This window comes from Solanum stenotomum, chromosome 1, assembly GCF_019186545.1.
Source record: "Solanum stenotomum isolate F172 chromosome 1, ASM1918654v1, whole genome shotgun sequence".
Lineage (NCBI taxonomy): Eukaryota > Viridiplantae > Streptophyta > Magnoliopsida > Solanales > Solanaceae > Solanum > Solanum stenotomum.
The window spans coordinates 11,825,591-11,841,501 of record NC_064282.1 but is presented as its reverse complement, the minus strand read 5'-3'; the positions used below and the strand labels follow the sequence as shown (position 1 = coordinate 11,841,501).

Below are 15,911 nucleotides of genomic sequence, written 5' to 3'. Positions count from 1 at the left end.
TGATTTGAAGTAAAAACATAAATAGCTAAACAGAAAGGGAAAATGCATAAGTACCCTCTCAGTCTATGCCCAAAATCCCTGAAACACACCTAACCTTTACTAAGGCCTTATTTCCCCCCCCCCCCCCCCGAACTTATTTTTTAATTAATTTTCTACCCCTTTTCGGCTTACGTGGCACTATCCTTGAAAAAATTGTCAAACACGCGCTGGACCCACAAGATAGTGTCACGTAGGCCAAAAAGGGGTAGAAAATTATATATAAAATAAATTCGGGGGTAATAGGACCTTAGTAAAGGTTAGGTGTGTCTCAGGGATTTTGGGTATAGGCTGGGGGTACTTATGCATTTTCCCAAACATAAATATTAACCTAATTGTTTTTCAATGATCATAATAAAACACAAAAACTATGACAATATTCCATAGGCTATGGCCGATGTAGTGATTCCTTAGAAATTTTGGGAAATTTTAATTTTATGTAGTACATATTTTATAACATAATTTGTATTTAAATTGTAATATTTCAAAGTTTAAACAGATTTTGAGTTTAGACTCTTGTTATCTTTAATACTATATTTTATTTGGCCCACGGGCCGGCCCTATCCATATTTCATAATCCCCAAAAATCGGCAATCTTATTTAGGCCGGGCTAAAAAGCCCTTTCCTTAAATAGGCTCCAAAAATCATAGCTCAGTCCTATCAAATCACGAGTTAGGCCAGACCGGCACAACGGGTCTAGTCCATATTGATGGCTCTAATTATCGTGTAAAATTTAAAAAAAAATCATCTAATATTAGGATGGAAGGAGTATTCATTTTTCTTTCAAGCAAAAAAGAAGTTAAACCACCACGTTTTGTGATTTATTGGTCATTGGATTTCTATTTTTTTTTAAAGGTGAACAAAGTTACTTTTCTTTCATATTTGTATAAAAAAAAATCATGTCTTTAGTTATTTCATTTCTTATTCTTTTATGTCAAAATAATCACCGATCTTTTTGTGTTTCACTCGAACAATAATTCAAGCCGAAAGTGATCACTTCTTAATAATGTGACATTTCATTTTTAGAGTAAAAAAAATTATTTACTTTTTGATATTTCACTCAAAAAATCATTCAAGCCAAAAAGTGATATATGCGATCACTTTTTAACGACGTAACACCTGATTTTTAGAGAAAAAAGAAAAACCCTAAACTCAACACTTCTTAATAAGCTGCCACAAATCAAATGACAAATCTTTCTTACTCAATTTCAAGCGCAAAATAGTTGCAAATAATTTAAGGGTCAACGTTATACATATTATTGGATCCGCGTGGACTATATAACTAAAAGTAAAATAAAACTTACACATAATAAAAAAAGAGTTGTCGAAAAATTAAAAAATACAAATATAAAATATAGTTCCAAATGTGATAAGATTAGTTAGTTTAGTGTACTGTTCAATTCATAGAATTAGTTAATTATTGTTCATTCACATAGTTAGTTAGTTAGTTACCAAACTTGTAATGCATTGATTACTTCTTATTTTCGATGTGGCTGTGCTGATTCTGGCAGGCAGGTGTTTGATGAGATGGCTATGAGGAATGTTATCTCTTGGACAGCTGTGATTTCTGGTCTTGCTCAAAATGAGTTTTGTGAGGAAAGCTTGGATTTGCTTGTGAAGATGCAAGGTGCTGCTGTTGTGCCTAGTTATTTGACGTACTTAAGTGCATTGTTGGCATGTTCTGGCATGAAGGCACTCGGGGAGGCTCGTCAAATTCATGGGATCGTTTGGAAGTTGGGGTTTCAATCAGATTTGTGTATAGAGAGTGCATTGATGGATGTGTATTCCAATTGTGGCAGTGTACAAGATGCTTGGCAGATGTTTGAATCTGCGGAGGTTCTTGACACAATTGCTATGACAGTTATGCTTGTGGGGTTTGCCAAAAATGGATATGAAGAAGAGGCTTTGCAGATCTTTGTAAAAATGGTAAAAGCAGGGGTTGACATTGACCCTGATGTAGTGTCAGCCATTCTTGGTGTCTTTGGTAGCGATACTTCTTTGGCTCTTGGCAAGCAAGTGCATTCTTTAATCATCAAGAAAGGTTTCATTTCCAACTCGTTTGTACGTAATGGGCTAATTAACATGTATTCCAAGTGCGGTGAACTGGAAGAATCTGTCAAAATCTTTAACAGTATAGCTCAAAGAAATTCAGTCTCTTGGAATTCCATTATTGCAGCCTATGCTCGTCATGGGAATGGCTATAGGGCACTCCAGTTATACGAAGAAATGAGGTCATATGGTGTGGATCCAACTGATGTTACATTCATCTCTCTGCTTCATGCTTGTAGTCATGTAGGGCTAGTAAATAAAGGTATGGAATTCTTTGAATCAATGCAGATTATCTATGGGATGACTCCAAGAATGGAGCATTATGCTGCTGTAGTTGACTTGCTTGGTCGAGCTGGACTGCTATGTGAAGCCAAGAGTTTCATTGAGGAGCTACCAGTAAAGCCAGACATATTTATTTGGCAGGCATTACTTGGGGCCTGTAGTATTCACGGTGATGCTGAGATAGGGAAATATGCAGCTGATCAATGGCTCTTGACTTCACCTGATAATCCGGTGCCATTTGTTCTACTGGCTAATATATATTCTTCCAGAGGGAGGTGGAAAGAGAGAGCTAGAACCATAAGGAAAATGAAGGAGACGGGAGTGGCAAAGGAGACGGGGACAAGCTGGATAGGGATTGAGAAGGAAATCCATTGTTTCGTAGTTGCAGATCAAATGCATCCCAGAACCATGATCATTTATTCTACCTTGCTGGAGTTGTTTAGACACATGAGAGATGAAGGGTATGTACCAGATAATAGGTTCATTCTATATTACATGGATGGTGATGAGACGGATTTTTCAGTCGATTTGCATGATACCTCTCAACTGGTTGGTGGCTGACCATTGTTATGTAATCTATGTATCTTGACTCATTGCAGCAAATTGTGACCATGATATCTTTTCATTAATCATTAACAAAATACCCTCTTGTGAAGTAAAGCTAGAACTAGTATGCTCCTTTGGGACATAAAGGAATCAAATCAAATTATCTGATTTCTGAAAAGTGAACTGTTTGCTACCATTGTGGAAGATTCTCTTTCTGTTTGAACAAAAATAGAATTACAAAAGAGTTCCTTGAAAATATACCACAACTTCTCTGATCAAGGAAACTGAATGCACCAAGTAATTTGATATATACTCTGCTAATCCATTCTGAAAGATCTGCAAACTGATAATAGATAGAGGAGTGCATTTACAAGCAAATCCTGGTGCTGATTGTTTGTGTCATTAAGTTGAATGCTCAGCACTACGCCTCTGTGTTAAAAAGTGAAGGCACGGTCTATCTTGAAATGACTTTCATGAAGCGGTTTATAGAAGAGAAGACTCCAGCTGCTTGATTTAACAGTGAGGGGCCCTTATCTTCCTTCTCATCCACACCTCCATATATTATCTGCGAAAAAACAACACCAAGTTTTTGAGAGAGATGTCATAGTCCATAATGACTCTTGAAACTTGGTTTTCTCCCCGTTGTATTCTAGCCATATTTCTTCTATGGGAAACTTATGAACAAGAACAGAACACAAAATTTCAAGACTTCAGTGCTACAGGAATCAGCAGCACAAGACTTACGTGTTGTACATTTTTTTAACTGAACTATATAGACTTCTAGAGGACGTTTAACAACTACTTTATTACGGCCTAACTTAGATATATAGTAGTAGTGGAGCAACAAACCTCCAGATCTTCTATAGTTGGACGGCTGATCTGTTCTTTGGCAAGAAGATATCTGTTTGGTCGGTCCTTATCATCATAGAACACTTTCCATAATCTGGAGTAAACCAGAAAATAAACAATTAAACACCAATCCTTTAAGCCAGCAAATCAAATGCAACAGATAGACAGAGAGAGAATCTATAAGAGTTGCCAAAACCAATGTTATGCAACATCATGTTTGATAAATTACAACTTACAAGTATAATAAGCCAATCTAGTTCAATTTAGTTTTATGTTGGAATTTTGATAGCTCACAGCATCAATCATTCAGCATCTAGTCTGTCATTTAGCGAAACTGAACCAGGTTGGTGGAAGAACTTGTAAGCAAGGGAGATAAGCTTGCTTGCCAAGACACTGAATGTCTTTCATGATATTATTGTCTAACCATGTAACACAACATGCGTTTATAGTTGCACAGAATCTCAACCTCCAACTAGAACTCTATTCATTTGGGAATGTTTTGTGACGATCAAGTAGATGATTCCTTACCCGGGATAACATCTAAATACAGCGCCATCTGGTAGAGGTCTCATTGAGTAAGCCACAGTAAAGGTGCTGCAGTGAAAAAACAAAAAAAAATCCGTCAAAATATGGGAAAGTTATACAGTTTCGCAAATTCACATTGACAAGAAAAGACGGCGCCAGGTTGCAGAAAACAAAATTACCTTAAAAAATTGCGCCGCAGCCTGCGTACATTGATCCCCACTCCGACATCCTCACTAATTAGACGCGGGTTCCACATGATAAGAGGCCTAGGCTAACAAAATACCATAGATCATTAACAGAAAAATACCATCTCTGTCTAATGTGAATAGGTTTGTTTTTAGAAGTTTGAAGAGAAAAAGCCTGAGAAGAAAAACATCTACGCCTCCTCAGTCTAAGTGCAATCCCTGTCATCAGAGTTTCATTTTTGGAAAGGTACAAGCTTAGCAGACAGAAAAATACTAGCTGTCTGACTGACTCCCACAATCTATGCTAAGCAAACCTCACACTATCTTCATATTCTCATTGGAAATCGATGTGTATATATATATATATGCACATACATTGTATTGATTCCAGTTTAGTTTTCACATTCTCAATAATATCTTTTCTCTCCTTCTTCTCTGATTGTTGATGAAAGCTCAACCTCCATTAATGGAGGAAGTACATTGTTTCGCAGCTTATGCTACTGGTTTTGTCAAAATGTATGACACAACTTTACTTAATGTATCATAATTAATTAATAACTATTTACAACTCAATTCTATTGGTTCAAAAAAATAAATAAAGACATAACAAATAAATAAAAAACGCATTCTTCGATACATGTTAACCCAATTTATTTTAATTTAATCAAACTTTATAACTCCTTTATTAGTTCAAGATACGAGTTAGCTTAGTATCTTTAAAGTACTTTCTAATTAACTATTGTTCGCAACAAATTTTCGTAAGCACTGAAAATCAACTGCAAGAAAAATAAATAAAAGAAAAATATTATTTTTATTGATCAATCGTTGTGAGTACAATTTTGTTATTCTCTTGATTCTTCTCTCCTAAGTTTCTCCGTGATTTGAGGGCCTTCAGTAGCGTATTTCTCGAATTGTTGGATGATGACCTCCTTGAGATGTATTCGATCTCCGGAAACATTAGGAAGCACTTCGTCATTGCAAGTTGATCTCCGGGAAAAACTTCGTCGATCACTCCTTCGAAGAGCTATGTAGTTGATGTTGTAGCTTATGTAGAACTCCTTGAGATGTATTTGATCTCCGAGAACGTCGGGAAGCACTTTGTTGTTGCAAGTCAATCTCCGGGAAGAACTCCGTTGATCACTCCTTCGAAGAGCTATGTAGTTGATGTTGTAGCTTTCTCCAATTGCGGAAGGCTTGTTGAAAGGTGTTTTTGATGCCCCTAGAATGTTATGTCCATCCCCTATTTATAGTTGTGGGGGTGGACAAGGTTGCTTGTGATTGGTCAACGGATGTCATTTTGACGCTTGGCGGATTGTGATTGGTTCTTGCATTTGACTGAGACTACCACCTATTTGAACACGTGGCGCCGCCTTATTGGTCTTGGATGCCTAGTCACTGTGACATGTGACATGAGTTTTGGGCTTCAAGGTGAAATGGACCTTGAATTTGAATTTAATAAAATGACTTTATTTATTTGTAAAGCCCAAATTAATTATTCAGCCCAAATGAGCACGGATTTAATTCAAATTTTGTATGAATATAATCCAATAAAATTTATGTGTCTACAACTACTTATTCAACAAAAAATATAACATAGATTAGTAATTAATATGGAATAATTCCTGTTAGGAAACTAGTGAAGTCTCTTTCAATAAATTAGGATTGTAGTTTTTGTGATTGGCAGTATCTTATTAAATTTGTGGAGAAAAAGAAGAAGCTAATAAAATATGACTGAAAGAGGAGAAGTCAATATTGAAAATAATTACTGGTATTATTTATTGTTTTTAGCTTAAAACATTAAAAAAAAACGTTCCTCGTCCTTATACGTTACGTCGTTACCTATTTGGTAGGGTATCAATTCAGATTATCAGATACCAAACCTTTATGTTATGTCTACGTATCCATTAATTAAAAAACGAAGGAAAAAGACGAGAGGTGACTCACCGGCCACTAAATTTCTTTTTAGAAGCAATAATGAAATTCTAACTAACTTTTTTAAAAAACAGGTTTTGATGGTTTTTAATTATTTATTCTTTTGAAAAATTGAGGAGAGGGGAAATAAATTAAGATATTACAAGATGAGGAATCAAACTCTCATTAACAAGATGGAATAACTATCAAAATATCCTAAGTTATTTATTTAGATTGTGAATTAAAGATTTTATATGTCTTTTTATTTTTGAAAATAACATCTTTACTTTCATAAGATAAGAGTAAGATCTACCTAGGGGTGGAGCTAGAAAGAAGTGAAAGGGTTCTTTGGTAAAAAGTAATATTGTAAATATATATATATCATACGATGAAATTATTAGTAAGTGTTTAACCATATAATATGTGGCTTAAATATAAAACTTTGATTTAAAATCAGCGTATGTGTATGAAATGTGGAACTTCAACTTCAATTTTATATCATAATTCGAAATTTTAAATTCTTTATAAAGTAGAAATTCAAATTTCAAATTGTGATTCCAATTAATTTTTTTAAAAAAATTTAAAACTTGATCACAAATTTCATTTATATTTTGGAAAAAAAGAAAAAAGACCCATCATATATTGCAAAATTAATTATCCAACTTATTTTACTTTTTGTTTTATCCAACATTTTTTGGAGTTTTATAAAAGTAAATTCTGAATACCCACTAATAGTTCAAATACGAAAGTCAAAACAATTCAAAATAGGCTCGTGTCAAGAAAGGTAAATTAAAGAAGAAGCACGTTTCTAAAAAGAATAAGGAAATTGCTCTGTATACTTCTCCAGAACGGCAGCTCCCCGAATTCCAAGGTTATGGACGTAGTTTTTGGTTGCAGTCATTTTCAATTATGGAAAGAAGATTATTTTTATGAGGAACTTATTTGTTTATCCTCATGAATATGATCATCATTTCATTTTATGGGGTGGGTTCTCTTTTCTTATTTATGGTGGGCCGTACCAATTATTGCTTAAATATTTCTATCTGCAGACAGAAAATTAAATGCTCTTTGCCCTGTTTTTGGGACTGCAATATTGCGAATTCTTCAAATCACCTTCAACAAAGGTTTCCTCTAACTTACCTACTCTTCAAAAGAAATTCCTCTGCCTTTTACAACTTTACAACTTCAAGTTTTTTTCTAGATTTTGAGCATATTTTTAAGAAATACATGTTTCTGTCTATTTGCTATTCGAGAATCAACATGTAGCTGGTATCTACTTTTATTTATGTTCTTAACATGAAAGAATTCGGTGCTGTTTTGTGATCCAGACTTGAAAGCAACTGTTTTCCTTTTTGGCATAATACATAAGTATGTCATTTATGCCCTCCATCCATGCTCAAGTATACACTTACGGGTCGTTTGGTGTGAGAGATAAAAATAAATAGTGATTGGATAAAAATTTTGTATCTTTGTTTGGTTGTCATGTTTAGAATAACTTATCCCACCATTTATATTACAGTGATGGGATAAGTTATCCTATATACATGGTGGGATAAGTTATTTCAGGATAACTTGTTTCCAATCAAACGACCCCTTTAAACTTGTATAAAATTGAACAAGTAGACACACGTATTCTATGTAGCATAATACACGTAGAATGCCATGTAGTTTGTTCAATTTTATACAAGTTTAAATAATTAATTGTGCATACTTAAAGTTTAAAAGACATAAATATCAGTTAAAGCTAAGTTAAAAGGACATGTTTATGGATTATGTTTTTTCTTTTTTTGGAAGTTTTCTGACTTGGGGTTCTCAGTTTTCATATTTATGAGGACTGAAGCTACCTAGAAGACCCAGTATCATTGTTAATAGTGGAACTACCTGTTCGAATAACAGCTCCATAGTGCTCCTTTACTCGCCTTCAATTTTATTGGTCTCTGAAGTTGTTGTGTTTTACCTTACGTATTTGTTTATAATGTATTTGTATTGTACTGTATTATTTTAATGAATATAAGTAAATGATAAAGTAGAATTATAAGATAACATGAGATGAAAATATGTTCACATCAAATTGATTGTTACACAAAATGAGATTTTTCGTTGTAACGTTATGATAAATTTAAATAATCCGATATAATAAAATTTAAGTAACAATTAAAAAAAATATTATAATTAAACTAGCCATACAATACATAGTCCAAACAAGGTGGCGGGGGATCTTCTTATTAATTAATTGTGGGCCTGAGGCATCAATTATTCCTAAGCTTTTATGTTTGTCTCTGTAAAATGCTGTACTATATACTCCACTTGACACTCCCTTTAGCCTGCTTTTGGTGTTGGAATAGTGGCATCATCTTAAAACCTTCAACAAGGTTTCCTCTAACTTACCTACTCTTCAAAATTTCTTCTCTGAGTTATAGAATTTATAAGCAATTCACCTACTATATGATAACTTTGTTATTTCTAGATTCTGAGCACATGTACTGAAGCTCCCAAGAAAACCCAGTATTGTTGTTAATAGTGGAACCACATGTTTGAATAGCAGCTCCATAGTACTCCTTTTACTTGGTTTTAAGCTGATTGGTCTATGAAGTTCTTGTGTTTTACCTTATTTTGTGTTCCTTTAGTAAATGTTCAAAAACAACTACTATTATGTCTCAATTCAAAACTATTTGGGGTCGACTATACAAATCATCACTGTCAATTTTAACCACTAAGAGTTCTCTTACTATTCCTATTGATATACACATCTCTAAACATATTGAAGAGCCTTGGTGGTTAAAATTGACATATTGATAGCAACTTGCTGCATTTGTGCTTTAGCAACAGGACATAGTATGCTTTTTCTGGATGAGTTACTGGAGAAATGATTGTTGAAGCATTGCTATTTGTTTTCCAATATTGCCCCTGTCCAATCCAGACAAACAAAGATAGTGATTACGTGTGACTTCTCGTAGCTAAAAGACAGACATCAGTTTTATATCTTATGTTCCTTTAAGGCTTAATTCTTGAATCTCTGAAACTCTTAGCCTGATGTACTGTGTATTTGCTTAGACTAATATTGACCATGTCAAACTATCACCAGAATATGTTTTATACCTCTCTCATGATATTCTCATTCTTCTAAACTTCTAGTTTCATTCTTTCAACGGTCTCTTACTTTTTTCTCCAGGTAGCAACACACTATGACTGGAAGCATGGAAGATGGTTTGTTAGATGAGAGTAGTCTCAGAAAAGCAAGTCAGCAATTCCATGTTACAACAAATCTTGTTTTGAGCACCTCAGTTGCTGCCTGTGGTTACTTTGCCTATGGATTTGCTGTAAGTATTACTTGTCAAGGTGCGAGGAATGCATGAGATTTTGAGGTGTGTTAATTCATATTATGAGGATAATGAAGGAACATCATTTTTCAACTTTGGATAAGACTGAATTAAGCATCCATTTTGTGAGAAATGCATAAGATTTGGTTCCTTGTGAGATCCAAGAGTCTTCGGGACATGTTTTTATTTCCACATATCTATGCGAACAAATCTTGTATCTCTTGAATGTATTTAAAATAGACACATGCATATATGTTCTTAAGCACTATAACATATTTCTCAAATGAGCATACTTGAGATTGCACTGTAGTGTAATGTTTAATGATCTCAGGAGATTAGGCTAAAGGGTTGCCACTGATAGCTTGCTGTCTGTGTGTCCTTTTCAGGCTGGATATTCATCTCCTGCTCAATCAGGGATCATGGATGACCTGGGACTCTCTATAGCAGAAGTAAGTATTTTACAACCCTTTTTCGTGTGTACGGAAATGGCAAAACAGCTCTCTCACACTGACCTGATCAGCTGTTCTCACCCTGTTCTGAGATCTTAGATATTGTAGGGTTTAAAGAGGTCCAGATTATTCTCTTTCTTTTTGATAAATTAAAGAGTTCCTTATCCTAGTTGCTTGATACACATAAGTTCCGTGGTTCTCTTAGCAATGATGAAAATTGTTTGTTAAAAGCTTCCATTATTTAAAATGAAGAGGATAAGATATGTTTTGTTGTTCACAAAACGTACCTATTAGGTTCTTAACAAGCTTTCGTAGTGAATGCAAGAGCAAGGACAAAACTCCCCTGGAGGAAAATTTACAGGTCTTTGGGAGCTATGCCATGTTAGACTCTACTGTCAGTATCAATATTAACATGATCTCTCTCTCAGTTACTCCGGTTTCTCTATCTAGGTGTTCCTTTTTCATTTATGTGAATGTACATTTTGTAAGTGAACTCATGATCCTCACAGATGTCCCATTAGCTGCTAGCCAAACAAAATGCATTTTTCATCAGGAGAAATTTCATAGTCTGATTTATTCTTTTTGTATAGTACTCAGTTTTTGCTTCAATCATGATATTTGGAGGAATGATTGGGGCTCTGATAAGTGGAAAGGTGGCTGATATTTTTGGCAGGAGAGCTGTAAGTCTCTTTTCCTTAATTTATTGAAGTTTTACTTATAAAAAAGTCACTGAACCTGAACTAACTTTTATAGTTTCTAATTTGGTTTATAATTAATACAGACAATGTGCCTTTCGGATTTATTTTTTATCATGGGCTGGTGTTCAATAACCTTTGGCAAGGTACAGAGAATGTCTTTTACCTCAAATACACAGGGAAATAACTTTTCTCCTCTATTTCCGTGTGTGTGTGTGTGCGCACTCTTTCCCTCCTCCATTTATTGCTTCCAGTCAGGCCATGTAACCGTGTTAAGCAAATATGATTATCTGGTTCAACTTACGAGTTTGTGCTTATTGAAAGAGAGCTTGGTGGCTTGATGCTGGAAGGTTGCTGATGGGAGTTGGTGCAGGAATCTATTTATATGTGGTAATTTCTTTTACATTTTTTGGATAACTTTTTCCGTCCGTTGAACCAAAAAAGGTCTGATGCATAATATGACCTGAATGAAATTTCAAACAGGGACCTATATACATTTCAGAGGTCACGCCGAAAAATATCCGAGGGAGCGTTGTAGCAGCTGCTTCAGTAAATAAAAAACTTTGTTGATTTTGATTGGTTAGTAGAACTCATTTTCTCTCTGTATAAGCCTTTGATGTTTTTTGCAGTGTACACTGACTCTTGGCTTCTCACTGGTGTATTACATTGGGAATAACATGAGCTGGCGCACTTTAGCTCTTGTAGGTAATGATACAATGCATTCAACAGTTGTTGCAGAGAGAATTTCAAAAAGAAGATGCCTGATTATATAGAGGTTTCCATTTCTTGAAATTGGTTGAACTTCTAGGTGCTACCCCTAGCTTTATACAGGTGCTAGGTGTATTCTTCATACCGGAGTCTCCTCGGTGGTTGGTGAGTTAGTAATTTCCAAAGAACAAGCAGGTGGCATTAACTAATCATTGATAAAGGGAAATATGCTGTTCTATTGACAGTCGAAAATTGGTCTGGAGAAGGAGGTAGAAGCATCACTACAACGTCTGAGAGGAGAAAATGCAGATATTTCCACTGAAGCAGCTGAAATAAAAGTAACAGATTGATCTAAAATGTGTAATCTAGCAGTGTTGTTTACCTGTTTGTATCTTTCATATTTTTCTGTTGAAGTCTAGTTCCAGAAGAGCAGTTAGGACTGAAATCTCTCCTCTATTTAACAGGACTTTACTGAAACAGTTCAGCGACACTCAACATCCACATTTATGGATTTGTTTAGTAGGAAATATGCTCGTCCACTGATTGTAAGCTTTACGTATAACCAGAGTTGGAACACTTTTAAGAGTTTGGATGATATGTCTGATACTTCTGCCGATATTCAATATTATTAGATTGGAGTCGGGTTAATGGCTCTCGTGCAGTTAGGAGGGAACAATGCAATAACTTCTTTTGCCAGTTCAATTTTTAGAGCAGCTGGTAAGATCACTCAGAAATAAACTTCTGTTTTAAGTTGACAGCCTTTTGTTTATAGGGATACATCTAAAAAGTTAAGATCATTTTACAAGGTTGTTCGGCAGAATCAGGATCTCAAGTCATGGCTGTTCTCCAGGTTCTCAACTCTTGCCACTCCAGTTTAATATAAGACTGTTAAAAAACATGTTCAAACAATCGTTCTTCATTTCAGCTTCCATTTGCTGTCACAAGTATTATCCTTACAGAAAAAGCTGGAAGACGACTTCTTATGCTGGTAAGGTTAATGACTGTAGGTTCATGTCCCTTTGCCAATAAAGTACAATTTTAATAAGCCTCAACACTTTGTTTTCAGGTTACTTCGGCTGGGACTTGCTTAGGATGCTTGCTTGTAGCATTGGGGTTTCTTTTCAAGGTGCTAAACTTGGTGATATATATATATAGGAATCAACTTCTTCAGTTTTGCATCTGCTTTTGCCACACATTAATGTAGTTCTGATGCTTCTTTTATCGGATATTCTGCTTTGCCATGAACAGGGTTATCATCTATCAACAGAGCTAACCTCTCCAATGGTGTACACTGGCATACTGGTTTGTGAAAACAACATCCTTTATTATTTATTCATCTCCTTACTGTTTCAAACACCTATAGCTTACCAAAGCCCCTTACATTCTCATTCCACCTCCATATTCTGTAAACAGCTCTTTTCTGTATCTTTCACAATGGGAATGGGAGGTACACCCTGGATCATCATGTCAGAGGTGCGTCTTTAAGATGTCAAATTCAAATATATATGTTATACAGATTCAGACAAACCATAAGGTCAATCTCTGTTTCAGATACTTCCCATAAACATCAAGGGTTCTGCTGGAAGTCTTGTGACATTGATCAACTGTTTTACTTCCTGGATAGTTTCTTATGCTTTTAATTTCCTATTCGAGTGGAATGCAGCAGGTAATGGCACCTCCAACTGTTCCTAAAGCTTGTTTGGTGGTTCAGCGGTTTATTAAATCCTGTTGTAACTTGCAGGAACATTCTTCTTGTTTGCATTCTTTTGTGGCTCAGTTGTTGTATTCGTTGCAATGTTGGTACCAGAGACGAAGGGACGGACACTTGAAGAAATCCAGGCATCGATGACATTACTCCAATGAAATCATATGTTCTTTAACCTTCATTCATGACTGCCCATTTTGAACTTCATAGTTCAGACTACTTTATCATTCAGAACTGAAACTCATGTGTATTGTGATTATATTGATGTTTGTTACGTTCATATCTAAATCTTATCCAATATATCATACATATGAAGCACTGCTTCAGGATGTTGAAAACCAGATCACTTTCCCTACCGAAATTTGCTTCAAGGATTATAGTCTTCCAACAACTTCTGTGGTAGATTAAATTCATTGGCTACCGTAACCAAATTCTGGTGAGGCCGAAGAGCATAAGTTATAAATTGTCCATAATCTTTTGAAACATGGCTATCCCCACAAGAGCACTTCACCATAATATTTACTATAGCATTTGCAGGAACATTGTCAGGATCATAACTGTTAAGACTCCTGCAACTTTTCAACTGTTGTAAGGTTCCAAAAATAAAGACGAGCGATTCTCGGATAAGTAGTACTAGTCTTGACCTGCACACCAAACTGATGGCCAATGAATTTCCCATCAACACAGCTATATGAGAAGGGAACATTAACTCTGCTTTGGAATTGAGTAATATCTGTATTGGTTATCTGAGGATTATAACTAAGAATATTCTTGATGGTGGTTGAAAAAGCATGAAGTTTTCGTGCAATGAGAAGAACAAACTCAATTCTACAAAAATAAATCCAAAGTCTCAGACTCATTTCCCAAACCCCAAACTAAATTATAAACGCCAACACAAAATCTCACCTTATATTCCACAGAGGTCTTTGAAGGCTCCAGAAGTCAAATCATATAAAGATCTTGGGCAGTTTAGGTTAAACAAAAACAGTGGATATATCTGAGATCTACTTTGCTGCTCAATGTCAGAAACACTGTCAGAACTCATCGCTATGTTATTAGGTAATTTATGTATTGGTCCTTTGGAAACAAATCTTGAATAGATATCTGCATTACGAGGGCCAAGGAAAACAAAAACACCGTAAAAAAACAAGCATCCAATATAGTAAAAGTTAACCGAAGTTTAGTTTTCTGTTTTCTTTGGTCAAAAAAATATACTGAAATAAGTGGATACAGAAATATTGAAGGACCTGCAAATTAAACAGTGGTGTTTCGGGAAATTAAAAAGTGTAGAAAAGATAAACTTATCACATCTCTTATCCATCAATTTGGGCCGGCATACCTTCTCTGTGTAAATATCAGGACCTGAGATGTATCCTTAGAGCTTGAATGAACCATCGCTTGCATTCAATTTATTAAGGGAACTCAGATGAATCCCAAATCCACTGGACAATAGCGGCAATGGGGAAGGAGAAGCACGTGTGCAAAGCAGTCATCCTCACGGCATGCAAATGAAATCTAAGAAACTAGATAGGAAATATCCTTAGCTGGTATAGCAGAGACAGACCTTTCAATATCAACAATTTTGAAGCAGACATTGGGATGCACAAGGGCGATTCTTAGCAGAGACTCTTCAGAGAATGCAAGGCCTTCTTTGGGCTTCCAGATTATATATGCAAACCAAACGATCATTCAGGACAGAGTATAGCTTTAGAAGTAAAGTAAGTAAATCAATATTTTTTATTTGTTTGAATTGTGAGAAAACTAGAAATACTTGGAGTACATTTGCTTCCTTGGAACTGGTTGGTTGTAAAATACATCACGAACAATGACTGCAAAGAGAAAAATCCCAACAAAGTTCTTTATTAGCAAACAACAGTCAACTCTGTCAACTCTGTATCAGACAGGCAATTAATTGTTATACCAACATCTTGTCTACAATAATCAATTCCAAGGTACAAACACTTGCCCTGTAAACAATGGCAAGAACAAAGACCAAGTTAGTAGTTTCATACCTATCCTAATGGATACTACCACCTAAAACTCAAAAGAACTTTACCTTCAAAACCTTACGATATCCATTTGGCCTCCTGTGAGTTTTAGTAACAATTTTCTGACAAAAAAAACGTCAGAAGTAGAGCTCAGAACCTCTCCTTTAAGGCCAAAGTTTGCTGGGAAAACATGATTTCATCTGAATGGCAGTATTTTGATGTCGCAGGTGTAAAGCAACCATACTAAACCACAGTTAAAATGGCCAGACGAAAAGGAAGCATAACAGAAGATGAAAGAACAGACACATTTACTATCTCCATAAGCTGAGCTTTAAGTACCTAAGCGCCAATATGTATGTTCCAAATCAACTTCAACTAGAATAAATATCAAAATAGCTATACATACCTAGTAAAATCATAAAGAATATTGAAACTTTGAAAGGGTGAATTAGTAAACCTTGATGGTACCTGCATCGAGGCTGTTAAAACCAACTCCTCAACAACCCTTGAGAAATCATACAAAGTTTTATTGAACTTCCACGGATGACAAAACCTCCACATTCTCATGGTTTATATAACAGAGAAGAGAGAGTAATAAGAATAAGAAAAGAGGAAGGTCATGTGTAATTTCATGAAAAGGGTGGTTTGGGGTGTGTGTGCGCG

General features: G+C 35.3%; 4 protein-coding genes across 7 annotated transcripts in view; 2 read left to right on the top strand and 2 right to left on the bottom strand.

Annotated features, from left to right (window-relative positions):
* Positions 1–426: 426 nt before the first annotated feature.
* On the top strand, positions 427–3,405 carry LOC125855339 (pentatricopeptide repeat-containing protein At3g05340-like). The gene is made up of 2 exons (XM_049535091.1): positions 427–435; positions 1,477–3,405. The coding sequence occupies exons 1-2, from the start codon at positions 427–429 to the stop codon at positions 2,926–2,928; spliced, it is 1,461 nt and encodes a 486-aa protein (XP_049391048.1). The 3' UTR covers positions 2,929–3,405.
* Positions 3,125–4,588, bottom strand: LOC125853472 (uncharacterized). Its single transcript, XM_049533164.1, has 4 exons — positions 4,467–4,588; positions 4,291–4,356; positions 3,763–3,856; positions 3,125–3,478 (listed from the first exon to the last, which is right to left on the bottom strand). The coding sequence occupies exons 1-4, from the start codon at positions 4,541–4,543 to the stop codon at positions 3,368–3,370; spliced, it is 348 nt and encodes a 115-aa protein (XP_049389121.1). The 5' UTR covers positions 4,544–4,588; the 3' UTR covers positions 3,125–3,367.
* A 4,094-nt stretch (positions 4,589–8,682) lies between these two features.
* Positions 8,683–13,569, top strand: LOC125853467 (sugar transporter ERD6-like 5). Of its 2 annotated transcripts, XM_049533157.1 has the most exons (19): positions 8,683–8,755; positions 9,556–9,703; positions 10,090–10,152; positions 10,743–10,832; positions 10,934–10,993; positions 11,172–11,237; positions 11,331–11,396; positions 11,477–11,552; positions 11,656–11,720; positions 11,801–11,893; positions 12,020–12,100; positions 12,188–12,272; positions 12,362–12,405; positions 12,481–12,543; positions 12,622–12,681; positions 12,804–12,857; positions 12,969–13,028; positions 13,107–13,221; positions 13,297–13,569. In XM_049533157.1, the coding sequence occupies exons 2-19, from the start codon at positions 9,569–9,571 to the stop codon at positions 13,416–13,418; spliced, it is 1,398 nt and encodes a 465-aa protein (XP_049389114.1). In that variant the 5' UTR covers positions 8,683–8,755; positions 9,556–9,568; the 3' UTR covers positions 13,419–13,569. The 2 variants fall into 2 exon arrangements, with proteins under 2 accessions (XP_049389114.1, XP_049389115.1); XM_049533158.1 differs by lacking the exon at positions 8,683–8,755 and having other exon boundaries at positions 9,550–9,722.
* Positions 13,570–14,513: 944 nt separating this feature from the next.
* Positions 14,514–15,911, bottom strand: part of LOC125853469 (DNA mismatch repair protein MLH3-like) — a 7,371-nt gene continuing 5,973 nt past the window's right edge. For all 3 annotated transcript variants that reach the window (XM_049533160.1, XM_049533161.1, XM_049533162.1), the window contains exon 10: positions 14,514–15,089. The gene's annotated coding sequence lies outside the window, so the exon portion shown is untranslated. The remainder of the gene's footprint in view (positions 15,090–15,911) is intronic.